Raw genomic sequence first — 26,640 nt, forward strand, 5'->3', positions numbered from 1 at the left:
ACAAATCCTACCACTCCCCAGACAACCCGAACATCAGAGTAAAACACGTCAGAGACGAACCCGGGTTACCCAATCCGCAGATAGGACACGGGAGTTCATCACACTCCATGCGCCTGGCCAAAAATTTGGAACAATTTGTTTTACAATAAATATCTCGTAAGTACTTAACTGGAAAAGCATTGCACGATCTCATTAAAACATAAGCAGTTACCGAGTGCACAATGTACACAAGGGAACATTTGTAAAGGGCTAAAAGCCGGTCACCAGACGCTGATGAACAAGCCACTTGGACACACTGGCTGAGCAGAGGTTTCTTTTTACCTCCTTCCCCTCAAGGCTGCGGTTCCAGATGCTCTGGGCTTTGGACTCAGCGGCCAATAAGCCCCCCGTTCCTAACGCACGAGAACCCAAATCTACTTCATTAAGGAAAGCTATCTTGCTGCTCTATAAACATGTGAGCTTAATTACTATAAATTAGTGACCTTAATTTACAAAACGCTTTTGTGGGACTTGAAGGAAAGTCTGGAGGGGGCTCATCTGTTACTACACTCAGGACGGGACTCAACGCTGGCGCCCTCTGGAATCCCAACAAGGGCCGTCCAGCTAACCCCGGTACGCGTACTCTTCCAGCGTAGTGTCTAGGGGATGAAAATCAGGGGCCTGTGACCACAAGCCGTCTTCCTCACACTTCACTGAGTGCCAAACAGTACCCACAACCATGTGTAAAATCTCAAGTAAGAGAGACGAGCCTCCAATAGGTCTTAATTCCACCACTGGTACTGGCTGGGGTTAAGGGACACTGCTAAAGTGAGGGATACGCAGTGCTTTTTCATTACAATTTACACCTGCCAAATTCCTTTGCCAAAAATAACAAAAACCAAACAAATAAAAATTGAGTAAATGAGAACAAAAGCAGAAGGGAAGTTGAATCACCTTACAGTTGAGAGCTGCTGACTTTTTATTTACTTATTTAAGTAATCGCTACACCCAACATGGGCCTCGAACCCATGACCCTGGGATCAAGGGCCGCACTCTTCCAACTGAGCCAGCCGGGTGCCCCATGAGCTGCTGACTTTTAGAACATGGTTCACACACTGAAATTTAAAATCAATAAGGACTCATAACAAAATACAAAGAGGAACAAGTGGGCAGCCCGTGTGGCTCAGTGGTTTGGTGCTGCCTTTGGCCCAGGACGTGAACCTGGAGACCTGGGATCCAGTCCCACGTCGGGCTCCCTGCATGGAGCCTGCTTCTCCCTCTGCCTGTGTCTCTCATGAATAAATAAATAAAATATCAAAAAAAAAAAAAAAAACAGGAACAAGTGATTGACATAAATGCAAAAAAACCTACATAAATGCACTAAAATAATCTTATAAAAAACCTTGACTGTAAATTCCAAGAATAAAAGCAAAACAACTGGGGATCCCTGGGTGGCTCAGGGGTTTAGCGCCTGCCTTTGGCCCAGGGCGCGATCCTGGAGTCCCGGGATCAAGTCCCACGTCAGTCTCCCTGCATGGAGCCTGCTTCTCCCTCCTCCTGTGTCTCTGCCTCTCTCTCTCTTTGTCTATCATAAATAAGTAAATCTTAAAAAAGAAAAAAAGACCTGCATGAAACCATAAAAATGGAAATGTGTTTAAAAAAAAAAAAAGCAAGACAACTGCATGCAAATATTACACTCTAGCTAGTAGTCTATTTTTCACAGAAATACGGATTGGCAATTCTGAAATTGCTCCAGAAAGCACAGGACGGGCGGGGAACATCTGGCGGTGCCGAGAAATGTTGGGGGACACGATGACTTGAAGGGGCTCCTGATGCCCAAACCTGGAGAATTAGCTACATTATAGCAACAGATTATACAGGTGTGGAATAAAAGCAAAATAAAAACATGTACACCAACACGAGATGAGGGGGGAAGGGAGGAAGGGAAGGTGCTGGGGGCACCCGGCTCGCTCAGTCGGTAGAGTCCCTGTGTGACTCTGGATCTCTGGGTCCTGAGTTCCAGTCCCATGTTGGGTGTGAAGCCTACTTAAAAAAACGGTGGGGGGGGGCGGGAGGTTCTTTCTTACAGAATTCCAACTAATATGTGGAAAAAATAATGGAAACAGAAAAATCCTTAATTGGTAAAAAAAAAAAAAGTATTAATAATTGTTTCAGAAAACACTTGTGATAGAAAGTGTGGTTAGAAACAAGACATTGGGCAGCCCCGGGTGGCGCAGCGGTTTGGCGCCGCCTTCAGCCCAGGGTGGGATCCTGGAGACCTGGGATCGAGTCCCGCATCGGGCTCCCTGCATGGGGCCTGCTTCTCCTTCGGCCTGGGTGTGTCTCTCTCTCTCTCTAGGTCTCTAACGAGTAAGTAAATAAAATATTTTTTTAAAAAAATATAAACAAGGGATCCCTGGGTGGCGCAGCGGTTTGGCGCCTGCCTTTGGCCCAGGGCGCGATCCTGGAGACCCGGGATCGAATCCCACGTCGGGCTCCCGGTGCATGGAGCCTGCTTCTCCCTCTGCCTGTGTCTCTGCCTCTCTCTCTGTGACTATCATAAATAAATACAAAAAAAATTAAAAAAAAAAAAATAAACAATTTCCGTGGCCTGGAAGTATCATTAACGAAAAATGGCAACTTTTGAATGGGACACAGGGAAAGCACGTGCGTGAGCAGCGGCGGGGCAGGCGGCGCCCTGGGCCCGGGAGCGCGGGGTCCCACCCCAAGTCGCCCCGCCCCCGCCTGACCCCGCCTGACCCCGCCTGACCCCGCCGCGCCGCGGGGGTCTCTCCACGACTGGGCGGGCCGCCGGACCGACCTCCCGGCTTCGGACCCTCCGCGCGGGGCGGGGCAGGCCGCCGTGGCCGCGGGCGCCAGCTGGGTGCTCGCGGGAGGGGGGCCCGCAGCCCCGCCCCGCCCCGGGAAGGCGACGACCCCGTCACCGGGCCCGGGAGCGGCCCCGCCCCCCCCGCGCCCCAGGCTCACCGCGCACGCCCGTGGGGACCGGCCTCCGTCCCGCCGCGTCGCCATGGTGACCAAGTCCGCCCTCGGGCCGCGGCGCGCTCGGTGCGGCGCTCAGGTCCCACCGCCCGGAAACGCGAGCTCCGGCGCCGGGTTCCGGCCTCCTCTCACCCGCCCCGCGCAGGCGCCAAGGGGCGAAGGGCTCATTCCCGCCCACCTGACGCCGGGAGAGGGTCCCCGGAACTGGAGGGACGGCGGGGGCCACGGGGGCGGGGCTGCACGGGGGCGGGGCTGCACGGGGGTGGGGTTGCACGGGGTAGAGGCTGGGGCTACACGGGGGGGCGGGGCCGCACGGGGGCTGGGGCTGCACGGGGGGCGGGGCTGCACGGGGGTGGGGCTGCACGGGGAGCGGGGCCGTGGGGGGCGGAGCTGCACGGGGGAGAGGGGTTGCACGGGGTGGGGGCTGGGGCTGCACGGGGGGGCGGGGCTGCACGGGGGGCGGGGCTGCACGGGGTGGGGGCTGGGGCTGCATGGGGGGCGGGGCTGCACGGGGGCGGGGCCGCACGGCGGCGGCTGGGGCTGCACGGGGCGGGGCCGGGGGCCGAGCTGAACGGGGGCGGGGCAGCATGGGGGGGCTGGGTACGCGGGGGTGGGGCCGGCTGCACGGGGGAAGGGGAGCCGGGTACTCGGAGCTGCACGGTGGGGGAGGGGTCTATAGGGGGTCCGGGGCTGCGGGGGATGGGGGGGCCGAGGGTCGATCGGGGGCGGCAGTGGGGCGGGGTCCGTGCCCCCCCAGCACCGTGCATGGGTCTTGGGGGGAGGCGGGTGGCTCCAGCAGCCTCTCGTCCTGCGGAGGTCGCACCGTGTGTTGCGTGCGGTGCGGAGAATCCATCAGTTCGCCCTCCTAACTTGTGCGCTTTTGCCTTTGTGCTCAAACATAAGTTGAAAACAAAGCCAAACCGCCCTTGTAGGCAGCCTGCCTCCCAGAGGCGGGCCAGGCCCTGCTGCTCCTTCGGGGACAGCTCTGGGGAGCCCCTGAGGGCCTCCTCGCTGGCCTGGCGCAGTAAGCGGGGACAGAACGCATGCCCAGCCCCCACCTGGCAGAGCCTGGTGGGACACTCACTTGTGGCCTGTGTCACCCCTCCTGTGTTTCCTCCACCCCAGGGGCTCGCTGGCTCCCCGGGGCCGGTCCCCAAGCGGGTCCTGCCAGGGCTGGACCCACGCCCTAATCCAGGCTCTGCTCCTGGAGGGAGGTCCAGGAGTTATTAAATATGAAGCAGATCAATAATTAAAGCCTCATGAAAAATGAAAGATCTCACATCCTGCACAGAAACCAAGTGATCGTAGCGGGCTGGCCTGGAGGTGCAGCCCGGGGTCCCCATAGCCTTTAACCTGCATCCCGGAGTGGCCTCCGGACCAGGGCAACCTGCTGTCACAGAGCCAGGCTTCGATCCTGGCCCCCTCCTGTCCGACATCTCTCCAGCACTTGGCTTGCTTCTGCATACGGTGGGAGGACATGCTCCCTTCCCTGGTGCTTGGAGGCTCAGGTCCTGGCTCAGCCCCCTGGAGGGGCCGAGGGGACCCGCCTGTTTCAACGGGAACAAATCCTAACAGCCGGAGCTCCATTCCTCGCCATCCTCACCCCCCAGCCAGCACTGCTGATGGCGCCAGTGCTAACCACAGGGACAGCATGGCCTTGCTTCTCGGGGCAGGGCCAGCTCCTACTGCCCTGGGGTGGGACATATGCCTTCCTCGCCCCACCCACCTCACAACTTGAGACCTGCTCACCAGGATCCCAGGGAAGGCTTCGAGGCTGCCAGGCCCAGAGAGGTGCAGCACTCGCCTCCCCTTGCGTGGCACACGGCCAACAAAATGGCAGGGGCCGGAGTGGGCCCTGCCAAGAGCCTGGGCCTTCGCCACCCTGCCAGGGCGCTCCCCACACATGGCCAGTCCCCACGGCCCCTCTGAGGTCTGCGCTCTTGTGTCCCTGGGGCTCCTTATCCGTGCCCCATGCCCAGTGGCCCAGGACATGCCTGTGGGCAGAGGAAGGGACATTCTGGCCACCAGAGTCAGGCGTGCAGAGCCCTTCCATGGCCTCTGCCGCTGGCTGGCCGGGGCCCCTCTCAGCAGTGGCCACCCCTGCCTGCCTCAGGCCCCTCACTGCTCATCCCTCACTCATCTAAACAGCATAGTGACCTCCAACCTGGAGCCCGCTCTCCCCCGTCCTCCAGGGGCTCCTCAGCCCACCAAGGCCAGCGCCAACACCCAGAACCCCCACCCAGTGACCCCACCAAGGCCAGCGCCGACGCCCAGCGACCCCCACCCCGTGACCCCACCGACACCAGCTCCAACGCCCAGCACCCCCCCCCCCAGTGACCTCAACGAGGCCAGCACCGACGCTTGGGCCAGACCCCATGCGCTCCTGGAAGAACAGATCACAGCGGCCCCTCCCGCACTCAGAGTGCCACCTGCCCGCCCTGGGCCGGGAGGGTCTGCGAGCCCTGCAGCGTCCCTGCTGCTGATGACAGGGTGGGTGCCCGTGTCCCGGCGCTGCCGTAACAGATCACAAGTGGGTGCTTCAGAAAACGGTTCTGGAGGCCCCAGTCTGAAGGGACGTGGGGCCGGGCTGTGCTCCTCTGGAGGCCCAGAGAGAAGCCCCGCCAGCCCCGGTGCTCACCTGCTCCCCAAGCTGCGTCCGCGGGCACCTGGCCTGCTCCCCATGTCGCCGTCCCCCCATGCTGTTCTGTTCATAAGGACACCAGTCATACCGGACGAGGGCCCACCTGCTCCCAGGTGGCCTCGTCTGAACTGCCCGCAGCCAGAGAGACCCTGTTTCCCCAGAAGGAGGCACCTGGGGAGCTGGCGGCGAGGACCCCGACCTGCCCCTTCGGGGCCACCGTTCAGCCTGCTCCGGACTGTTCACTGGGGCTGCAGGGGTTGCCGGCCCCCGGTGCGAGCCCTGCCCAGGCCACCTCGTGGTCGCCTCATCACAGATGCAGACCCTGCCCCCCACTGGTGGCCAGCACAGCTGGGTGTGGCTCAGTGATGGTTTGAGGGGGTGCACACTGGAGGGTCACTAGAGGGCCAGCGAGGGAGCCCTGCTTCCTGGGCTCCCCGTACTGCCCAGGGCCTTCGGGGCCCCCCTGCGCGGTTCCGGAGCCCCCCGTGTTACAGATGAGGAGGCCGAGGCTGGAGGGGCGTCCTGCTGCCGCGCCCCCCCCCGCCCCCGCGCCTAGGCCCAGGGTGGGTCTCAACACTGGGTGGCAGGTGATCCTGCTGCCGGGCATCGGACGCCAGGAGGGCAGTGGCTCTGGGACCCTGGAGTACGGCCTGGCCTGGTGGCCAGAGTGGCCCCTGTGTGGACAGCCTGGCCTGGAAGCGACAGCGCGCCCAGGAACATGCCGGGAGCAGCAGGGGGGCCCCGTGCTGACCTCCGCGTGGGGCGGTGCCCGGGTGGGCGCACACCTGTGTGGCCTCGAGCAAGTGGCCTCCCTGTGGGAGCAGGAAGTGCCCCGCCCCGTGCCCCTGGCCTCAGGTTGGGCCCATGGCAACTTCCCCATTTGCTCGAGGGCCTGGGGGCAGGAAAGGCGGGGCCGACCTGGGGGGTGACGTCCTTCAACCCCAGTGTGCGCCCTGGACAGCCAGCTATGCGGCCCCTGCCCCCCAGCATCACGAGGCACCCTGTGAACCTGAACTGGGCAGCAGGCTGCGACAGCGGAGGGGCCCTCACAGCCCGGAGCAGGAAGGGACCCCGTTGGGCAGGACGGGGCTCCTGAGGGACGAAGGGACCACAGGGCCCAGGGTAGTTGTTTCACCAACGTCCAAGCGCAGGGGCAGACGTGGAGCTGGCAGGTGACGCCCCGGGGGCTGGTGTGAAAGGGGCACGCTGCCCAACAGGCGGGCACCAAGAGGAGCGTGCCCCCAGCCCAGCCCCCAAGGCCGCCCTGACGGGGCTGGCATCCTGCCCACTGCGCAGACAGCGGCCTGAGGCGGCTCGCGGGGGCTGGGGCCCGTGGGAGGGGCAGCTTCCACCTGAGGTTCCCCCTCTGGGCCTGGGGGTGACGAAGGCACTCCCATGGCCTCTGCACGCCCCTGCTCTCCGAGGTCCCCCACCACATCCCCCCAGCCCCCGGGCGGTCCGCTGCGTCCCAGTGCTGAGTCACCCGGGAGGGGGGGCTGCGGTCGGAACAGGAAGGTGGGGCAAGGCCTTCCCTTCCCCGCAGGCTAGAGGAACACTCGGCTTGGCACGCAGCCCGGCCCCACTGGCCCTGCCCCGGCCAAGGCCTGGCGGCCGCCCCTCCCACCATGCCCTGCAGGGCGAGACACCCACGCCTCACCTGGCATCTCCCCGTGCCAGGCAGGACCTGGGGGCTCTGCCCCTGCGCCCTGGGCCCCGAATGCTCCACACTGAGATTAGGGGGCCGTGGGGGAGCGTGGCGGGCTGGCTGTAACGGCAGGTACCACCACGGAGGGGCAGCCCAAGGGGCCGAGCCTGAGCCCCGGAGAGCAGAATCGAGGAACAGGGTGGGCCCCGCAGAGCCCGCTGGGTGTAGGGCCGGGCGCAGTGTGCGGGCGGAGCTGGCTGTGGGGCCTGATGCCCCGCCCCGCAGCCGAGGAGGAAAGGACAGGGGCCCCGCCAGCGCCCTGGCCCTCGGGGGCTTTGGGAGGCTTCCTGCGTCACCGCGTGGGCACACGGGAGCCTGGACCAGGGGCAGGACCGGGAGCTCCGCTGGCGCTGGCGTGAGAGGGCGCCATCCCCCGGTGTCCCTCCCTCACCCGCGTTCATGGAGCCCCTGCTCTGTCCGGGCAGGTTCCAGGCATCGGCAGGGCCATCCCCCCTGGGGGGCTATGGCCCCGGGGAACAGGAGCCCAGGATTGGCCGGGGCGTGGGTGTGCGAGCCCAGGAAAGAGCGGAACCCGGAGGGCAGCGGGGCCAGGGAGGTCTGCTGGGGCCAAGAGGCGTGGGGTCCCGGGGAGCCTGAGCACTGGTGCATCTCGGGGTCACCAGCACAAGAATGGTCTTGAGAGGCCTGGAAGTGGGCACGGCCACGCTCCAGCTGGCACACACAGAGGAGGAGTGGGGTCAGGGGGCGTGGGGGTGCCCTCGGAGCTGCAGGGGCAGAGCCAGGCAGGGGAGCCCTGGAGGCTGGGGCCAACAGGGTGCAGGGGGCAGCGCACACCTGCCAGGTGCCCCCCAGGCAAGGTACCCTAACAAAGGGAGGTCCTGTGCAGGTTGGGCTCAGCGACTTCTGAGCTGTCTCTGCCCAGTGATGGGTGCCACGCGTCACTTGAAGAGCAAGTACGTTGTGGGCATGGCTTGGCCAGTGTCAGGCCCGGCACAGGCCAGCAGAAGTCCTGGAGCCACCAGTTGTATTGGGACCCCCAGGCTCTCGGGCAGCTGAGGCCACGCGGGGCCAGCCCCCAGGGGAGGGGCCCGCACCCCAGCCCGCTGGTGCCTGTGGCTGCCAGTCCTTCACAGATGCTGTCTGGGGTCCCTGCTCCTCAGCAGCATCTCACTCAGCCAGGGCTGGGGACAGGCAAGGGACACAAGGCCTGGGAAACAGCCACCGCCTCTGAGTCCAGGGACATGGAGCAGGGACAGGGGGAGGCGTCTGTTGCTGCCTGGGCTCGGGGTGGGGGGGGCCTCCAGGAGTGGAGCGGGGAGGAATGGGCAGCGGGGCCACAGGGACAAGGCAGGTGGAACCTGGAGGGCCCAGGTGCAGGAGGACCCTGTGGGGAAGAGGGGGCATGGATGCTTCCACCCACCTCCCCCAGGCCCACCCCAGGGCTCCACCGCTGGGGAAGGACGGAGCAGCGGAGCGTCTGTGGCACCTGTGGGGTGGAGGGCAGGGGCAGTGGAGCAAGGGGGAGGAAAAGCATAGGGGGGCCAGACCAGGGACTGGAGGGCAGCAGGCTGGGGCATGGGGAGCCCAGGCACTCAGGGCTGCTCCGTGTCCAGCCTCCAGGCACCCCAACCCCCGATGCCCTCAATCTCCAGACACCCCAGCCTCCCCACAGACACCACCCAACCCCTCACCCCCACCCCCAGGCCCAACCCCCGCCCTGGGCGGGGACTGCAGGTGAGTCATGCCAGGCTGGGCTGGGGTCTGACCTCTGCAGCCGATTTCCGCCTCCGTCCACAGCCCGGGCCAGCCAAGCGGTTGCTGTTTATTTTTCTGGGAGCCTGAACAGATCCCAGGTAAAGGCCCAGGGAGAGGGAGCGGGTGGGAGGGGGCGGTTAGAAAGCCCTGGCCTTGGGCAGGCTGCCTGGCTGGGGAAGGGTCCTCTACCCCTGGCTCCACCTGAAAGTGGCCTCTCCACCCTGCAGGAGGGGGAGGTGTGGCCGCAGGTGCCAAGCTGCAGGAGAGAGCGCCATCTGGGACAGGTGTGCCACCGGGTCCCTGAGGAGGGCAGGGGACCGTGGGTCCGCCCAGATGTATGTCATGTGACTTGGCTCCCTTCACTTGGCCTGGCCTGGCCCTGGTCCTGTCCATCGGGTGGGTGGCCGCTGCCCTCAACAGTCCCTCTAGGTGTTTAAGGTCATTTCTGGAGATGGCAGCAGAGCCCGGCTCCCATCCTCCGCCTGGACGCACAGGGAGGACGGGGCTACGACGAGTTGCGGACGGTGCCTGAGCAGACACCCCTCCTCCAGTCCATCTCCAGACGGAGTAGCTCTTGAGAAAGGTGGAGTGTGTCCCCTGAGAGCTGCAGCTGGCCTGGCAGTGTGCTGGGGACAGCCCTAGAGCCCTCAGAGCAGGCTGCAGGGCTGTGACTTGCAACCATTCAAGGGTTTGGAGTCCAGGCAGGGCCAGGGACAGATAAGGCCACCGGGGAGTGCCCCTCGCCCAGGACAGGGCCATCCTGCAAAGCCACCCCCTCTGCAGGGTGGCTGCACCTCCTCGGCCCTCCACTCCCTTCTGTCAGAAAAGGGCAGCCTGGGCTGTAGGGCCACCGTCCCAGAACAGGTGGTGGGGCCAGGCCTGGGGTGGGTGCCCCTGTCCCGGGGAGCTGCAGGGCACAAGGCACCACCCTAGCGGAATGAAGTGTCCAGGGGATCGCAGGGGAGGGGGCTCAGCCCAAACCTGACGGGGCCCCGTGGGGCCGTGTGCAGCATGGAGCCTGGCCACCGAGGCTCTCCCGCGCTGGGCACCCCTGGTTACGGTCCTCTGGTTATGGGCCACTTGGTCTCCCACACACCAGCTGTTATCACCCCGCCCCCTCCACTCGGGTCTTCCACCCCAGCCCCCGTGGAAGCCCCTGCCCTGAATGCTCTGCTGGCGGCAGAGCGGGGGCTGGCCAGCGGGTGCCTGATAGGCCTGCCCTCTGTGCCCGACAGTGGGGCAGCCCCCACCTCAGCTCTGGGTGGCCAGGCAGGCTGGCCCCAGGACACACACGCACAGAAGACCACGACTGAGGGGCTCTGGGTCTGGGGGACTGTCCTCTCCCTCCTCAGGGCTCCTGCAGGACCACGGTGTCCCTGGCTGACCGCCCCCAGCTCTCCTAGCTGGACGTGCAAGGCCCCTTCCCTTCTAGGGGCACAGGGCTGAATCCCGGGCACCCCCTCTGATCACTGGTGGGGAGTGTGGGGTCCTCCCATGGTGGTCGGGCCCCAAGCAGGGGGACATGTGGGGTGTGGTCTCTCAGCATCCCAGAGAGAAGGCAGAAGGCCCGGGTGGCCTGGGCATCTCAGGAGGTCTCGGAGCATGGCCAGGAGGCCGGTACTGCTGCTCCCCCCACTGCCCGTTACCCTGGAGGGGTCCCTCTGCCCCCACCCGGTGGGCTCCGCGTGCCCGGTAGTCCAGGACACCTGCAGCATCATTTCAGAGTGGGAGGCTGGAAGGTGCTCCTGTGCTCCCGGCTGGAGGCCGCCACCAAGGGCCTGGCTCCCCGCACATCCTCAAACTTGGGCTGGTGACCGGTGAGGACGGGGCTGGAGGTACCTCACTTGGGACCAGCTGGGATCCCGGCCGCCAGGATGCCAGGATGCGGAGCACCCCGGGCTGGCGGCCACCCGCCGGCGCTCTGGGCGCCCCAGGGGAAACGGCAGCTGGGAGCCGCTGGCTGCCCCGCCACGACCCTCCGGCCGGCCGCGGTCCCGGGAAGGAGCGAGGCTCGGGCGCAGCGGGGACTCCAGGGGCGCGGGGAGGGAGAGCTGAGCGGGGAGGCCGGAGCCCGGCGGGTCGGCGCGCAGGAAGCGGGAGCGGCTGGCGGGAAGGCGCAGCTCCCTCCCTGGCAGGGTCCCTCCGCCAGCCGGAGCTCCGGGCGCCCCTCCCGCGGGACACGGGGTCCGGGCGGGGCGGCAGGGGCGGTGCCAGGCGGCGGTGACGCGCGGGGACGTGCGGCGGAGCTCCGAGGGGCCGGCAGCCAGGCCGACGAGCGCGGCGCCCAGCGGCAGGTAGGCGCGGCGGGGATGCTCACGGGGCAGCCCGGGACCCTCGCCCCTTCCCCTCCGGCCTCCCCCCCGCCCCCCGCCCCGAGGGGCCCCGGGGAGCCCCCTGTGCCCCCCCCCCCGTACCCCCCGCGCTCCCGTGTCCCCCATACGCCCCATGCTCCCGTGCCCTCCCGTGCCCGCCTGCGACCCCGTGCCCTCCCGTGCCCCCCCCACCCCGACCCCATGCAACCCAAGCTGGTGACCCTCGGGGGTCGGCTCTGGCCGGGAGGCGGCTGCGCGGGGCAGCCCGGGTGGCAGCCGAGAGGGCTCGCAGGTGGCAAGAGCTCTGACCCTGGCGCGGGCAGCATCCGGGCGGGCTGCACGTGTGCTCTGGGCGACTCACGGGCCGGTGGAGCCCTGCGCCGCTTCTCGCCCACCCCCCAGCCCCCCAACACATTCACCTTCGGGTGTCAGTCCCCAGCCCCGGCGTGGGGCAGACAGTTAGGGGGGCCCCTCCCTCTGCCAGGCTCGTGGGAAAACCTGGCGGGGGGGGGGCCTCAGTTTATTTATCTGAAAAATGGGCGGACAACACAGGCTCCTGGGTGTTGGAGCGACCGCTGGGCTGAGGGCAAGGGAAGCAGTCCGGTCACGGCTCCCGGGGCTGCCGGGCATCCGGGTGAGGGACAGAGGGTAGCCCAGAGGCCGGCGCCCTTCTATCCCAGGGGCGCTGTGCTGCACGTCAGAAGCGCACACTGGGCAGAGGCTCGGGGACAGACACAGGGGTGGCCTGTCGGGGGCAGTGTGACAGAGGCCTTGCTGAGGGCTCCGAGGACTCACCTGGCAGTGCTGGGGCAGGTGAGCAGCCTCCCTGCCCAGGGGCCTGGGCCGGGCCTGGGATGGGCCGCGGGAGGCCGGGCCCAGGGCAGGCTGTGCCTGAAACGGTGTGACCTTGGGCAGGGCCTGGTGCCCCGGAGTCAACCTGGCCCTGACACACCCCCAAACACCCCCCCCCCCAGAACCTCAGTGCGGAGGGGCAGCCACAGAAGGGGGCTTGTGGCCAGGGTGTGTCACGGGGGCCTGTGCTGTCCCTGCGGCCAGGCCCTACTTGGCCCGGGGCGCGTCCTGGCAGTGCCCAGGCCAGTGGTCCTCGGAGGCTGGGAGTCCAGCAGGTGCCGCCTGCCTCACAGAGTGACCGGTCCACCTGAGGCACCTCCGGGTCAGGCCTCCGGTGGGATGGGAGAGGCTGGGGCTCCTCACACTGCTGCCCGGGCAGGCGCGGCCCCATCTGGGGAATGGGCGGTGCAGGGAAGCCTTCCCGGGCGCGGTCGAGTGGAGGAGCTGGGTGCACCCTGTGGGCTGGGCTCGGCCGCGGGAGGGGCCAGGGGATCACTGGCGCCCAGGGCTGCTCCGGGGCTCCCCGACCCCCGGCGCCGCCTATACGGTAGTGGACCGCGGAGAGCGCCTACTCCAGGCAATACGGCGGCGGCTCCTCCCTTGGCGCGGTCACGTCCCCCACGTCCCCTGGCCGAGCAGCCGCGGCAGGGGCGGGCGGAGCTTGCTCCCTTCCCACACCCCTCCAGCCCGCCCAAGGCGGCCTGACCCCCACCCAGCCCAGTGGGGTGGGGTGGGAGGGGCCCTGCTGGCTAGTAGGGCTTGGGATGCACAGATCCCTGGCCTTGGCCTTAGCGCTCTGGCTTGGGGGGGGCGGGGGCGGTGCTACAGGCAGTCGAGGAGGGACCAGGTGGCCACGTGATGGGCAGGGTCCAGGGCTGGGGGGTTGCTGGGGCCTGCTCCAGCCTCTACTGCTCCCTGGCTCCGCGGAGTCTTCTAGAGAAGGGTGCCCTGACAGGGTGAGCCCACGACCCTCCACAGGGCTCTGGCCCCGTCCTTGTCACATGGGGCACAGTGTTGGAGGGGGGCTGGCCCCAGTGTGGTGTCGTCTGACGACGAGGCCAGCGTTCTTGCTCCACTGGCCACTGCAAGGAGCGCTCTGAGAAAACCAGACGTGCCCTGGGGGCTTCGTGGTCAATGGAAGCGGGGCCCAGGCTGCGCTTATCAGGCCTGGGTCATGCTGGGGCAGTGGCCAGGCCCACGTTCCTCCCTGCAGTCTCGGCTCTGCACACGGCTGGGGGCACCTGGGGCCCTGCGCCGGCCCGGGAAGGGGGACAAGCACGCTGACCAGAGGCGCTGTCTGAGCCCCGGGCGGACAAAGCATCGGGATAAGCTGTGGCCCGTTTGCACAACAGGGCAGTGGGGAGAGGAAGGAAGGGGCCCGGGAGGCCCTCCCTGCCCGAGGGGAGGCGCTCTCACGTCCATCAGCAGCCCTGACGCGCGGGGACGGGGGCCCAGGTGAAGCCAGCTGCTAGCCCCATGAGGCGTTTCTGGTGCCCAGGCGAGTCTCCCAGGCCTCCTGGTGCAGGAAGCTGCAGGAAGGAATGCGTTGCCCCTCACGCCCCGCCCACCCGGAGCTGGTCTCCAAGGCCTGGACGTCTACTTAGATAGCCGCCAGGCTCCTCAGAAGGCGAAGCTACGGAGCACCTGGGCTAGGCCGCACACTGAACCTAGGGGACCTGACGGGCCAGACACCCGGGACCCAAGGTGGGTGCGAGGACCGCTGGCACAGAGGTCGGGGGGGCAGGCAGGGGGCAGGCAGATGCAGGAAGCCGTGGGGCGGTGTGAGGGGCCGGGCTGCTCCCGTGCGCTCTGCACTGGCCCCCCAGGTGGAGACGCAGGTGGGTGGGCCGGGCAGAGGAGGGGGCGCGGGGGAGGGCAGATGCTGGAGATGCTGCTGGAGAACGGGGCTGGCAGGAGGCCAGGCTGGCTCAGGGGCCGGGGTCCACAGTCCAGCGGACCCTGAGGGAGAAGCTGGCACAAGCTTGACTGCGGGGAGCACAGTGGGCCCTCCGGCGTGCGGCCTGCGGCACGGGCATTCCGAGGGGTCCCCTCGCACGTTCCTCCCTGGGCCTTCCTCTGCTCGGTTACCAGCTGCCTGGGGCGGTGGGACCTCTGGGCAATTGGGGGGGGCAGCTCCCGGAGCCTCACCTGACCCAGGAGCGGGCACACACACACCCCACCCGGGAGATCAGCTTTCTGAGGCCCAGAGGGCGGGTTATTTCTGGGCTGGGGACGTGGTTCACATGCTTCCCCGGGAGGGTAATGTCATCGCGAGGCCAGCTGGCTGGGGGTGCGCCACAGATGTGCTGGCACCAGGTCCCCCCGCGCAGCGGTGAGGGTCCCGACCAGCACTCAGGGGGGCCACTCCCCCCGTCCTGGGTCATGGGCGCCGTAGGGCTCTCCTGGGAACACCCCCCTCTATGCCTCTGCTGGCCTTCCTCCCCCAAGGCATGCTGGGCAGACAAGGCCATGTTGTTCTTGGAAATCCCAACCCCTTCTCTACCCGGCCCCCCTACGTGGGCAGAGCACGGCCGGGCAAAACCCCTTTGCTGCAGACCTAGACGCCCCACCTGCCCCCTTGTTGAGAAACCTCACTTTGAGGACTGGCTGGTGTGGGGCACAGACGGGGAGGGGCATGTTTTAGTGTGGCTGGCACCCCAGGCTGGGGGCTAGCTGGGAGGGGTGTCTCAAGAGCCGCTGGGAGTCTAGGGGTGGGTGGGAGAGAGGACTGTGCCCCCCACCCCGTGCCTCCCGTGGCAGCCACAGACCACGGGAGCCCCAGGGCGGGCCCAGGCCTGGTGGGCAGCGGAGGTGGGGGCTGGCGTTCCCCTGCGAGTGTGGCTGGGGCAGCCAAGATCTCAGAGGGGGGCCGCGGGTGGTTCTGTGACCCTGTGTATGAAGAGCCGAGCAGCTCCTATTTTGGGGTTTCAGGCACACTTCCCTCTTTGGCCTTTGCACGGCTCACTAGGTGTATTTTTAAAAATCAATGACTGCCTGTAAGCCCACAGCCACAAACAAGCCAGGACTGGGGACAACGGCCTCCCACCGTCCTCCGCCCTGCGTCTGGGGTTTGTGCTTTCTGCCTTACAGTATCCCTGCATCATGACACAGTCCTAAGATGTACTTTCTGGGTTTTTTATTAAGTTTCCCCGCTGTGTGTACCTTGGGGACCTCTGAAGCTTGGCGCTAGTGAGGTGAAGGGATACCGTGGCTTGCTGTACCCACCCAGTGTGTTTTGGGGGTGGGATTCGGCCCCATGTAGTGTCCCGTCCCAGCCTCGGGCACGTGGCTGCAGTGTGAGGGGGGACCTGGAGGAGAGGACCCAGGGGTGAGGCCAGACGATCCCGGCACAGTCCTGTCCCAGGTTCCAGGGATGCCAGGCGGGGCGGGGGGGGGCAAAGGGCATGGGGTAGGGAGCCTTGGGGGGGGCGCTCTCCTGGGTTCCCCGGGGGCAGGGGGGCAGGGGGCCGGCGCCGTGTGCTGCTCCACTGGGCTGTGTCAGCCTCATCACCGGCCCGGCCGCCAGCAGGCTCCTGCGGACCCCGGCCTCAGACGGCGTCCTCCTCAGCAGCAGCCGCGTGAATCACCCGCAGAGTCTTCAAAATCACTCCCCTGCCCGGACACAACACACCCTTGAATGGGAGTCCAGGTGCCCCCCAGGCAGCCCAGTCAGGGTCCCCAGAGGGCAGGGCTCACGTGCAGCCTCGATGCTGGGAGGGGGTCATTCCCCCCCACGCTGACCCTGTGCTCGCTCCAAAGTCCTGTCCAGGTTCCGGCTATGCCCCGACTCGCCCCACATACACAAACGCACCAGCCAGGGGCTCCGCAAGGTCAAGGTCGAGGAGACGGGGTGGAGGCAGGCCTGACACGGGGGCTGTGAGGGGCCTGGCAGGGGCGCTCCTGGGCATCAGTGTGGGCCAGCGCTCCCCATGGGGGCTTGTTTCTCCCAGAGGGGGTCTCCCCGGGGCTGCCCCCCTCCCCACACAGGGAATAGCCTCTGTCCCGTGAGGTGGGGAGAACCAGGCCACCAGCCGGATCTGTGGGGTGAGGGGCTTTGTGTGTGAGGATGAGGAGGAGTTGAGGGGCGAAGACGGGAGGAGAAGGTCTTGGGCTGGACACCCGGTCCCAGCGTTCCAAGCTGCTGGGCCTCAACGGGGCTAAGTTGGGGGTTTGGGAGGGAAGTGGGCCCGGGGCCGCTGCAGGGTCTCGGGCCGACAGTGGGCACGGCTGCCTTAGCAGCCCGGAGGCGGAGAGGGCTGCTCCAGTGGGCGGCATGGAAGCGGCGGCGCTGCCCACCTATCCCTTCACTCGGCCCTCCTGCCCACCCGGGGTCTCCCCTTCCTTGAGCAGCAGAGACCACCCCCAGCTCTCGTGGGAGCTAGGCCTGAGGATAAGCGGGTGGGAGGAGCCAGCACTGGCACGGCGAGGGGCCAGAGGGCACAGGGGCCTCCTCTGCGGCACGGACTGTCCACTTCCCAGCCTGCCAGCCCGCACAGCCAAGCCTGGGAGAGCGCCACCCCCCCCGCCCCGTCCTCAGGCTGTCACTCGGGGTGCAGTGTGACCACGGGAGCCCTGTTCCTTGGGGGTGGGCGAGCACGGCTGGACATGTCTAGCTGAGGTCTCCAGGGACACCACCCCAGGCCCCGTCACAGGACCTGCTCGCAGGGGGTGGGAAGTACAGGCTGCTCCCCCACATGGGGTCAGCGGGGAGGAGGCTGGGCTGGGCTGACGTCCCCACTGGGGTCTGTCCTCCTCAGGAGGTAACCCGAGACCTCGCTGAGCCCAAAAAAGCCACTGCCCTTTAGAGCCAGCTGGGTGTGAGCAGGCCAGGCCTGAGCGGGAAGCAGGGAGGAAGGGCTGCAGCTGCTGGTCTGCCCAGACCCTCCGCCCCGGGCCCAGGTGAGGGGCGCAGGTGAGGGCCGGGGGCGGGGCTCTCAGGTGGGGGGGCAGCGGGGGCCCCGCGGTGGCCGAGGCCGCACGATTGAGTCAGCCGGACTTCCTTCCTCAGGGACGCACGACCCGCCCTCCTGGCCATGGGTGGTGCCGTGGTCGATGAGGGCCCCACGGGCATCAGGGCCCCTGACGGCGGCTGGGGCTGGGCCGTCCTCTTCGGCTGCTTCGTCATCACGGGCTTCTCCTACGCCTTCCCCAAGGCGGTCAGCGTCTTCTTCAAGGAACTCATGCGTGAGTTTGGTATCGGCTACAGTGACACGGCTTGGATCTCTTCTATCCTGCTGGCCATGTTGTATGGGACAGGTAAGGGGCGGTCACGTCCGGTGGTCACCTCGGAAGGTCAACAAGTGCGGTTCTGGTTAGGAGCTCCAGGAAGGCCTGGGGGTGGGGGGCTGGCAGGAGCATCGGGTACCTGCAGCCCCTGTTGCGGGGGGCCTGGAGTGCAGCCCTGGAGCGGCCGTGGCTCCCCATTGGGCCAAACCAGGCACAGGCCACGTGCATCTAGGACATTCCACTGTGAACCATGCTGTGCTCGGGCAGGCCTCTGAGTTGACTTGCACCCTGAGCGCCTGGTGCGTCTGCTGAGCTGGGCTGCGGGCCAGGTCCCTGGGTGAGTGTGGAGAGGCTGGCCCTGCCCTGTATCCTGACCCCCACTCCCCCCCACAGGCCCGCTCTGCAGTGTGTGCGTGAACCGCTTTGGCTGCCGGCCTGTCATGCTCATGGGTGGCCTCTTGGCGTCCCTGGGCATGGTGGCCGCGTCCTTCTGCAGAAGCATCATCCAGCTCTACCTCACCACAGGGGTCATCACTGGTGAGTGGGGCCCAGCCGGGAGCGGGGCAGGCCATGGCTGGCCCCTCAGCTGTACTGGGGCAGTGTGCCCGGGGCAGGGCCTCTGAGGAGCAGGTGGCCGTGGACTGTCCCTCGCGCCAGTCTGTCCCTTGTTCCTCATCTGGCAGGGGCTTTGGACACACACCGGGCCCCCCGCAGGGACACCCGGAGACCCCCATGTAGAACTGTTTAGGGAGGAAAACGGGACAGGGACAAGGGGCTGGGGGCTGGCCGACGCCTCACCCGCCCGCCCCTCCCGCAGGCTTGGGCTTGGCGCTCAACTTCCAGCCGTCACTCATCATGCTCAACCGCTACTTTAACAAGAGGCGCCCCATGGCCAACGGGCTGGCGGCCGCGGGCAGCCCTGTGTTCCTGTGTGCCTTGTCCCCGCTGGGGCAGCTGCTGCAGGACCACTATGGCTGGCGGGGCGGCTTCCTCATCTTGGGGGGCCTTCTGCTCAACTGCTGCGTGTGCGCCGCACTCATGAGGCCCCTGGAGGCGCCGGTGCCCAGGTCGGGGCCCGTGCCCCAGCGGCCGTCCCGGCGGCTGCTGGACCTGAGCGTCTTCAGGGACCGTGGCTTCCTCATCTACGCGGTAGCTGCCTCCATCATGGTGCTGGGGCTCTTTGTGCCTCCCGTGTTTGTGGTGAGCTACGCCAAGGACCTGGGTGTGCCTGACACGCAGGCTGCCTTCCTGCTCACCGTGCTGGGCTTCATTGACATCTTCGCCCGGCCCACTGCTGGCTTCATCACGGGCCTTAAAAAGGTGCGGCCCTACTCTGTCTACCTCTTCAGCTTCTCCATGTTCTTCAATGGCTTCACGGACCTCACTGGGTCCACAGCCAGCGACTACGGAGGCCTGGTGGTCTTCTGCATCTTCTTCGGCATCTCCTACGGCATGGTGGGGGCCTTGCAGTTTGAGGTACTCATGGCGATCGTGGGCACCCAGAAGTTCTCGAGCGCCATCGGCCTTGTGCTGCTGCTGGAGGCCATCGCCGTGCTCATTGGGCCGCCATCGGGAGGTGAGTGGGGGGAGGGCAGCAGGCAGTGAGCCTTCTTGGGGAGGGGGGCCCACCTTGGGGGGGCCCAGCTCACAGCCAGCAGGTGTCAGGAGGCTCCAGGAACCTGCTTGGTCCCCCGCAGGAAGGGGCCCAGGTGCGTGCGAGAATCCTGAGGGTGCTGCTACCCTGCACACGGGCCGGCTCAGAGCCAGGGTGGGGGTCGGGCTTTTGCTCTCCTTGGTGAAGGCTGAGGATATCCCAGGGTGTGATTTTACACAGTGTGGGCCAGGGGGGGCAGCCCAGCCAGGGTCTCTCCAGCAGATGCCGTGGGCTCCCACCCAGGGGACCCCGAGAGCACCAGGGCTGTGCTCTGTGGTCCTGGGGCCCTTCTGGGGCCCGGGCAGCTTCCGTGAGGGCCACAGTGAAGAGGCCTCCACGGTGACAGGCAGCGTGGCCGGCTACCTCACCCTGACACTCTGCCTCCTGCACCCACATAGCTCCAAAACCTCCTCTGAGCCTCCGGCTCTGTGCTGCCTGCAGGGGTGGGGGGATCCAGGTCAGGTCAGGGTCCCCCAGCAGCACAGTGTGCACAGGCAGCTGGTGACCGGGGGCGACCTTCAGCCAACACGGTCTCTCCTCTGCAGGCAAGCTCTTGGATGCGACGCACGTCTACCAGTATGTGTTTATCCTGGCGGGGGCCGAGGTGCTGACCGCCTCCCTCGTGCTGGTGCTGGGCAACTTCTTGTGCATTAGGAAGAGGCCCGAGGTGGTGGCGGCGGTGGCGGAGGAGGAGGAGCAGCGCCACAAGCCCCCTGCGGACGTGAGGGTGGACTCTCGGGAGGTAGAGCACTTCCTGAAAGCAGAGCCTGAGAAAAATGGGGAGGTCATTCACACCCCGGAGACGAGCGTCTGAGCCGAGGCAGCCAGCGGGGCTCACGGAACCGGACAGACACTTCCAACGCTTGTGTTTATTTCACAAACAGGACGAGCTGGGGCAGGGCCATCTGTGTTTCTCTGGGGAGGCGGTGGGGTGGGAACCGTGTCATTCCAAAGCAGGTCTGTGGTGAAGCCGCGCCGCGAGGTTACGAGCCGTCTGCACCAGGGACCCAGCCTGCTGACCCCAGAGCAGCCCGGTGCCCACCGCTGAGCTCAGGGACCTGGAAACCCACGCTTCAGAGACAACACGCCTGGAATCAGGGGGGCTGGGGAGGGCCAGTGGAGCGGCACCGCCTCCCCACATGCTGGCTGCGCCCCGTCCTACCCCGTCTCCACTGCGGCACCCCAGCCCACCCCTCACGGGGTGTATAGGGCACAAAACTCCCTTTCTTCGCCCCCGAAATAAACCTGCGTGTGGGAGGAGCCACCTTGGAAGGAACATCTTCAAGGAGCTGGCGGGGGGGGGGGGGGGGCGCGGGGGGGTGTCTGACCATTCACTCCAAACTCACTTCTGCCAGACAACCTGGTCGTTTCTACAGAGTGGCTCTGGGCCGGGTCAGCCTCCTAAGCGCTGCTGGTTCTGGACCCTTCTCTGCGGGGGCCCCGACGGCTCAGAGTGTCCTCACAGGGCCCTGGGGCCGGCAGGGAAGCAGGCCCTGCTGCAGGGGTGGGGCATGCCCGGATGCCCGGGAACCCCTACGGGCGTGTGCACTTAAGCTGAGACATACGTGTGATTCTTGTACACTGTGTGTGTGTTTAAAGAAAATGATCTTCCTGCCTTCCATTTATTCACCCCTTGGTCGGCTGATCGTGGCCCTATGCGGTGAGCGCCCAGGGCGGGCATCTGCTCCCGTCCTTGTCCAGCCCTGCTTGGCCTCGCCCCGGGTACCTCACACCCACCTGCCCTCGTGGCCAGTGGTGGCCTGCGTGGCTGGGAGCCCGGTCAGAGGCCGCTGGGGCCGCCTCAGTAGGTGGTGCGTCGCGGGCGCTGGGGACGGCAGCGGGCACCCTGGCGGGCCGCGTGCAGCCGGAGAGACGCCACGTCCCTGCTCCTCTGCAATGAAAAGCAAGTGAAAGCTCACATCTTGTCCGTCCCAAAGGTGCCACCCCCGAGGGGGTGCCGCAGTCCCTTCTCCATCTGCCCATCAAGCTGTGCAGAGGAACCAGGCACCTTCCTGGGGTGCTGGCCCGAAGCCCCGGGGCCCTGGGCTGTGTTGGTGCTAGCTCTGCATCTCCTGCCCTCAACCTGCGTCAGGGGGAGCCTGGCGGGGCCCCCGGCTGCTGCTGGCACATGACGCTGCCCAGGCTTCCTGGGCCTCACACTGCAGTGTCCCCAACTCTCACCCTAAAAACTGCTTCCCTGTTGCTGGCCCGGAGCAAGGGCAGCGTGCGTCCTCGCTGGACTCTGTGACTGTGCCCCAAGGCTGGGCCCGGTGTGAGGACCAGTCCTGCTCCGGGGACACTTCATATGAAGTAGCTGTAGGATGGCCAGCTTATCAGCGTTGCTCCAGTTGGGCAGGATGCACTGGGGGCCTGGGACCAGGCGCACACACATGCACGCACATGCTCCCAGGTGAGCAAGAGTTTTGCCACCCTCCTTTGGCCTTGGGAACAAGGGCCCGTCTTTCCCTTAGCTGGCACCTCAGTGGACAGCGGACACGCTAGGTGGGCTGAAGGCCCCTACCCACCACAGCCATCAACAACTGGAGGCTGGGGTTCAAGGCCCGAGGGTAAGCAGGCAGTCTTGTCCGCCTAGGTTTGAACTGCAGATGTTCCGGGCTGGGCTGGACATGGGAGAAAGGAAAACTTGCTGTCCTCAGGAAGCGGTGGCCACCGAGGGCTGAGGCCCCTCCCTTACAGGAGCCCAGAGCAGTCAGCACTCGGGCGGCCATGGGTGGGGCGGTCCCTCACCCTCCAGAGCTCCCTGCCAGAGGAGGCTCACGGCCAGCACCCTGGAAGCCCACCCTCCCAAGGGATGCAGGTGCCTCTGCCGCGCCCCCTCGGCCCCTCCTGGCAGGGCCTGCACACATCACCCCAAATCACCCTGGGCTGCTGGCCCCTAGCCTCGTTAGACCTGGGTCCACCTCCCACAGGCACGCACAGGGAGGGGCCTGTGCGGGGAAGACTCTGGCATACGCACATGGGCCCCAAACTGGGGGTGCCGGGGTGGGGGGGGAGGGTCTGCCAGTGACAATTTGGGAGGCAGATGCCCAGGACCTGCGGGGCCCACTACTGGGGGTCCTGGGCCCAGTTCTTTCCAGGATCTAAACGGTGGCCTGGGGGCACCTGGGGCTAAGCATCTGCTCTGGTCATGGTCCCGGGGTCCTGGGCCTGCATCGGCACCCCCGCTCAGAGGGGAGCCTGCTTCTCCCTCTGCTTCTCACCCTACTCATGCTTTCTCTCTCTTTCTCTCTCAAATAAATACAATCTTTGAAAAAAATGAAAAAATAAATAAACTGTGGCCTGGAGGACTTATGCTGTGGTAGACACTCCCCCGGGACCTAAAACACCTGTACAGGCGTGTGGCAATAGAGGGCGCTGCTTCCAGAGGTCCTGCTGGGCGGAGCTAGGAGTGGGGGTTTCCAGGATTGGGCTCCCGATAGCCCTCTCAGTGGGGGTGAAGTCTGTAGGGGGTGCAGGGAGCGGAGTGCTGAGCCCCAGGTCAGGGAGGTGGGGGCAGCTGGCACACGTCTCTGAGCACCGAGGGAGTGAGGAACGGGCCACAGAGGCTCCGGGGAGAAGGCAGTGCGGTGGTCCCCGCCCTGCTTCAGCCCTCTCCTGGCAGAACAGAACAGAGGAGGGCAGCCCAGGGCTTGTGTCACTGCCACTCTGGTTGGGGGCAAGGGCGGGCAGCTGGGGTGAGCAGCAAGGAGTCTGAGTGTCGCCTTCCCAATGCTGGCAGCTGAATGAGGAGGGGTGAGGGTCAAGGAAGAGCCCAGCCGGAGAGCAGGGACTTTGGGCCCACACCCTGCAGGATACCCCCAGGGCCCCGGAGCAGGAAAGGCCAGATTACAGGCCCAGAGCAGCTGGCTCCTGGGGCACACCACAGGCCAGCCCATCTTCTTGTGCAGTGGGGTCGGGGGCTCAAGGGCTTCAACAGCTCACGCGGGAGAAGCAAGCTGAGGCCGTGAGCACAACAAAGGGAGGGGCCCACCTGGGAGCCGTCGGCTGATCAGAAGGTCCATGGAGCTGGGGGGTTGGGAGCAGTGGCGGGGTGAGGAGGGGCGGAGGGCAGAGCCCTGGGCACAGGGTTTGAGCAGTGGCCCCTCAGAGGGATTGAGGCTGACAGCCCTGAGCCCCCTGGTTGGGCAGAGGCCCCTGGATGCCACCTCGCAAGAACCATGCGCGCCCCTCAGTGGCAGCAGGCACGCCAGCTCTCACGCTGCTCACTCCCCAGAATACTCCAGGCAGGTGGCAGTATTCCTTCCTGGGCTGCCCCGGGGGCCGCAGAGCTCGGCGCCAGCTTCGTGAAGGTGGTTAAGCCGGGGGGGGGGGGGGGGGTTTCCAGAAGACCCACCCACGTGGACTGGCGCGTGGGCACGGCTGCACTGTGTCGGCTCTGGGACCCAGGAAGTGGCGGCCCGTCCCTGTGGCCTGCTGCCGACCAGCTGACAGATGGCGCCGACGGGCCCCACACAGACAGCAACGCCCCTTCTCAGGAAATCAGTTTTCACGTGGTTGACCTACACACAGACACCTCTCTGTGAAATAAAGAGCAGCGGAGGGCGGGGAGGAAAGGTAAAAGTCATCACGGGTTTATTATTTACACGGTGGGTAAGCACATAAATGCAGTGATCACACAAACGTGCCGAGTCAGAGACTGGCCACCAATACACAGGTTGATACAGACGTTGCAACTACATTTCCTGCAGTGGGAGGGCAGCGAGTGTGCACGGACGGACGGACGGACGGCCGCACAGCTGAGGGCCCAGGATCTGGGCCCACCTCTCAAACACAATCCAGCAATTTCGGGTCGAAGCCCAGATGCAGAGCGTGGGAAGCTGCCCCTAGCGGGTCTCCGGCAATCCATGGGCGGCTGCAGCTGCTAACACCTCGCCAACAGGGGCAAGCCCCGCTCTGAAGAGCACCCAACTCACCCTGACCTGCCCAGGCTCACACTGCTCTCCCAGAAACACAGCCCCATCTGGCCAAGTCCCTGCACCCCAAAACAGAGTAGCCCGCTTGGGACTCACGAAGCAGCACGGACGCACTCCGCGCGGTCAGCACACACCAGTCCTGGCGTCCTGTGCCAGCGGCCTGGGGGCAGACACAGCACTCGCAGTGGGGTGACAGGTGGTCAGGTGGGAGTACCCATGAATACCCATTATTGCACCTTGTTTCTCACAACGGGGGCTCCCAGCTACTGGCAGCCGCATGGCCCGGTGCCGCTACCTGCTACAGAATGAGGGGGCAGCCGGAAAAACCGGCAGGAGCCAGCGGCCCCAAGAGGGTCACACTTGCGAGACTCCGACCTGCCCTGTTCCCTGACCCCTGTGGGGCTCGCTACGCCCCAGTGAAGGTGGTGGAGGGAAGTGTGGGACGCCACACCCTCCTGGACGGCCAGGTCGAGTCACCAGCTTCTTGGCACTTCAAGGCGGATCCCCTTGGGCCCAAGGCCTCCGCGGGAGAGCCCAGCACAGTGCAGACACGTCCTGGGTTCCGAGCACACAGGTTCACACACATGGAGGCCAATCTACACTGATCACATTTACAGTCTGTTTAGAAAATTTCCCAAATTCAAAGACACTGAGGCAACACCACCACCAAAATAGCCACACGTGACCCCAAGGAAAGGCCCGATGTCTCTCTGTTCGAAAATCCTCTCCTGAGGGACCAGCAACGCCCACACAAAGCCTTGGCTTCCGAGGTCTTCCGTGCTCAGGTGCCTCCTCGCCGCATCCAGGGGAATCGGGTACGCCGTGCCCGCTAACTGCTCTGAGGCCCGTGTCGCGCAGGCGTTCCGGTGCAGGTGGGGGACAGTGAGAGCCGACACCAGCGTAATGAGGCCACGGGACACACGGCACACAACACACACACAGACGCACACACGTCACTTACACACATCTACACAGGACAGCACTTCTGGTGAGAAAACCCCTCTCCACAGCGGACCACACGACAGACCACAAAGCAGAGGACGGGCGCCCGCGCGCGCTCTGCTCCCTGACTCGCTCTGTCCTACACTGAAACTCCACACCAGCCTTTGCTCCGGGTGCTTGAAAGTCATCTGTTTTAAGACCGCAAAAACAGACGAGAAAGAAACAATAAAAAGACAGATTTCTTTACACAGATTTAAGCCAGTAATTTTTAGCAAAATGATACAAAACTGTCTTAACCAAGTAGAAGATCGGTGGTTACAGTAGGCTCGTCAGGGAGCAGGGAGCGGGAGTTTGGTTCTCTCTGCAATTGTCTCTCACACTCTGCTTTTCTTCCCAGCCCGTGACAACCGAGTCCACGTGGGGGGCCCTCGGTGCAGCCCCTGCGACGGCAGCACTTTGGAGTCTGTCCGGTTTAGTTTGTGTTTTGTTTCCCCCACGGGCGTCGCTGGGTGGGCGGCCTGGAGAGCTCCCGGTGTTAACATTTCGGTTCTAGACCGGGGGGCGTGTCACTAGTAAAGCCATTGTAACAGAGTAGATCAGCCATGCATTGTCTGCCCTTCACAGCAAAAAGGAGAGTTCTCATCGGTGCACCACAGACTGAAGAGCACTGGAAGCCACCCGACCGGCAATCTGTCGGAGCCAAAGCACAGGAGAAGGTCAGCATGAGGCCAGAGGCACGGGGCCAGTCAGGCTCGGGCACAACACAGCAGTGACGGCGAGGGGACGGGGACGCTGCCCGGCCCTACTCTGGACGCCCGCGCCCCAGCCACTCCGGGCGGCCCCTGTGCGTCCAGGACACGTGCTCAGCAGGACGAGTGACAGGAAGACGGGGAAGGAGAAGAGGCATGCAAGCGAGGAGGCCAGGTGGCCACGGAGCTAGAAGCCCGAGAACGATCGGACCAGACAGAGTCCAAGCTCGAAGAGGTACTTGCTCCCCGCTCTCCTTCCTGGAAAGTGACCTGGTGTTTTGAAAGCGGGGACCAGGCGCCGGGTGGACACTGGGGCTCCCCGTGGGGGAGGTGCGAGGAGCAGCTCCTACCGAGCTGCCCCCGAGAACGCAGTCACGTGGGAACCGCGGAGCCCGGTGGCGGCAAGGCCTGGCCGGGAGGAGCCGCGGTGTCACCGACCGACATGCGCCAACGGCAGGGGAGCAGGCGGCTGTGGCTGTGACGGGTTAATACAGACGGCAGCACGGATGGGACGCTGAGCAGAGACCGAGCTCGAAAAGAAAAACAAACGACAGAAATCAATGCGAAAGGAGAGAGTGACCAAGCCAGGGCGGCAGAGCCCACCAGGACTCCCGCAGCGAGAGCGCAAGAGCCCCCCCAAGCACGGCCCGCTCAGCTGAGCACGAGACGACACACGCCCCGCACAACGGACCCCGGGCCGGGCGGCTCGACGGCCCTACGGCCCCGGGGCCACTGGAGCCAAGCGCAAGTGCAGAGCCCTGGGCGCCTGCTCCCACCACAGGCCCCGGACTCTTGAGACGCCGCCGTGGGGCCGATGGCCAGCCCATGGTGTGCAGGGTCCCGGGGCCGCCCCATTCGGGGACTCCTGGTCTGCTCTAGAATCCACACGAGGAGAAGCACTGGGCGGAGGGACGTCTCTCTCCCTGC

General features: G+C 65.5%; 4 protein-coding genes across 19 annotated transcripts in view; 1 reads left to right on the forward strand and 3 right to left on the reverse strand.

Moving 5' to 3' along the window:
• CCDC57 (coiled-coil domain containing 57) overlaps positions 1-3,163 on the reverse strand; it is a 102,625-nt gene extending 99,462 nt beyond the window's left edge. For 10 of the 11 annotated variants that reach the window (XM_041724363.1, XM_041724362.1, XM_041724359.1 and 7 more), the window contains exon 1: positions 2,968-3,163. The gene's annotated coding sequence lies outside the window, so the exon portion shown is untranslated. The remainder of the gene's footprint in view (positions 1-2,967) is intronic. The other variant, XM_041724361.1, reaches the window with a different exon arrangement.
• LOC121474035 (basic proline-rich protein-like) lies at positions 604-12,599 on the reverse strand. Its single transcript, XM_041726865.1, has 8 exons — positions 12,420-12,599; positions 12,152-12,247; positions 10,889-11,356; positions 8,710-8,775; positions 7,720-8,000; positions 3,509-3,672; positions 2,968-3,372; positions 604-638 (listed from the first exon to the last, which is right to left on the reverse strand). The coding sequence occupies exons 1-8, from the start codon at positions 12,597-12,599 to the stop codon at positions 604-606; spliced, it is 1,695 nt and encodes a 564-aa protein (XP_041582799.1).
• Positions 11,243-20,346, forward strand: SLC16A3 (solute carrier family 16 member 3). 4 transcript variants are annotated; one of them, XM_041724335.1, is made up of 6 exons: positions 11,322-11,338; positions 13,707-13,912; positions 17,217-17,464; positions 17,828-17,971; positions 18,252-19,010; positions 19,634-20,346. In XM_041724335.1, exons 3-6 carry the CDS (start codon positions 17,242-17,244, stop codon positions 19,900-19,902), a joined length of 1,395 nt encoding a protein of 464 aa, XP_041580269.1. In that variant the 5' UTR covers positions 11,322-11,338; positions 13,707-13,912; positions 17,217-17,241; the 3' UTR covers positions 19,903-20,346. The 4 variants fall into 4 exon arrangements, with proteins under 4 accessions (XP_041580272.1, XP_041580269.1, XP_041580271.1 ...); XM_041724338.1 differs by lacking the exon at positions 13,707-13,912 and having other exon boundaries at positions 11,243-11,338; XM_041724337.1 differs by lacking the exons at positions 11,322-11,338; positions 13,707-13,912 and adding an exon at positions 15,343-17,120.
• Positions 20,347-20,751: 405 nt separating this feature from the next.
• The window catches only part of CSNK1D (casein kinase 1 delta), a 33,756-nt gene continuing 27,867 nt past the window's right edge, over positions 20,752-26,640 (reverse strand). For 2 of the 3 annotated variants that reach the window (XM_041724340.1, XM_041724341.1), the window contains one exon: positions 23,659-25,654. In XM_041724340.1, coding sequence (XP_041580274.1) covers positions 25,604-25,654 — 51 coding nt within the window. In that variant the 3' untranslated portion in view covers positions 23,659-25,603. Of the gene's footprint in view, positions 20,980-23,658; positions 25,655-26,640 lie in introns of those variants that run through there. The other variant, XM_041724339.1, reaches the window with a different exon arrangement.

The sequence above is a fragment of the Vulpes lagopus genome, chromosome 12, assembly GCF_018345385.1.
Source record: "Vulpes lagopus strain Blue_001 chromosome 12, ASM1834538v1, whole genome shotgun sequence".
Taxonomy (NCBI): domain Eukaryota; kingdom Metazoa; phylum Chordata; class Mammalia; order Carnivora; family Canidae; genus Vulpes; species Vulpes lagopus.

What these genes read in the sequence shown, in the direction of transcription:
- LOC121474035 (XM_041726865.1), bottom strand. Translation starts at nt 12,599, where the DNA reads ATGGGGCCGCGCCTGCCCGGGCAGCAGTGTGAGGAGCCCCAGCCTCTC. An exon ending in CAGGACGCGCCCCGGGCCAA is followed by an intron (nt 12,248 to 12,419) that starts GTAGGGCCTGGC and finishes ACACCGTTTCAG; the next exon opens with GCACAGCCTGCCCTGGGCCC. An exon ending in GTGCAGCCCCAGCCGCCGCC is followed by an intron (nt 3,373 to 3,508) that starts GTGCGGCCCCGC and finishes TCCCCCGTGCAG; the next exon opens with CTCCGCCCCCCACGGCCCCG.
- SLC16A3 (XM_041724338.1), top strand. Translation starts at nt 17,242, where the DNA reads ATGGGTGGTGCCGTGGTCGATGAGGGCCCCACGGGCATCAGGGCCCCT. An exon ending in GGCCATGTTGTATGGGACAG is followed by an intron (nt 17,465 to 17,827) that starts GTAAGGGGCGGT and finishes TCCCCCCCACAG; the next exon opens with GCCCGCTCTGCAGTGTGTGC. An exon ending in CATTGGGCCGCCATCGGGAG is followed by an intron (nt 19,011 to 19,633) that starts GTGAGTGGGGGG and finishes TCTCCTCTGCAG; the next exon opens with GCAAGCTCTTGGATGCGACG.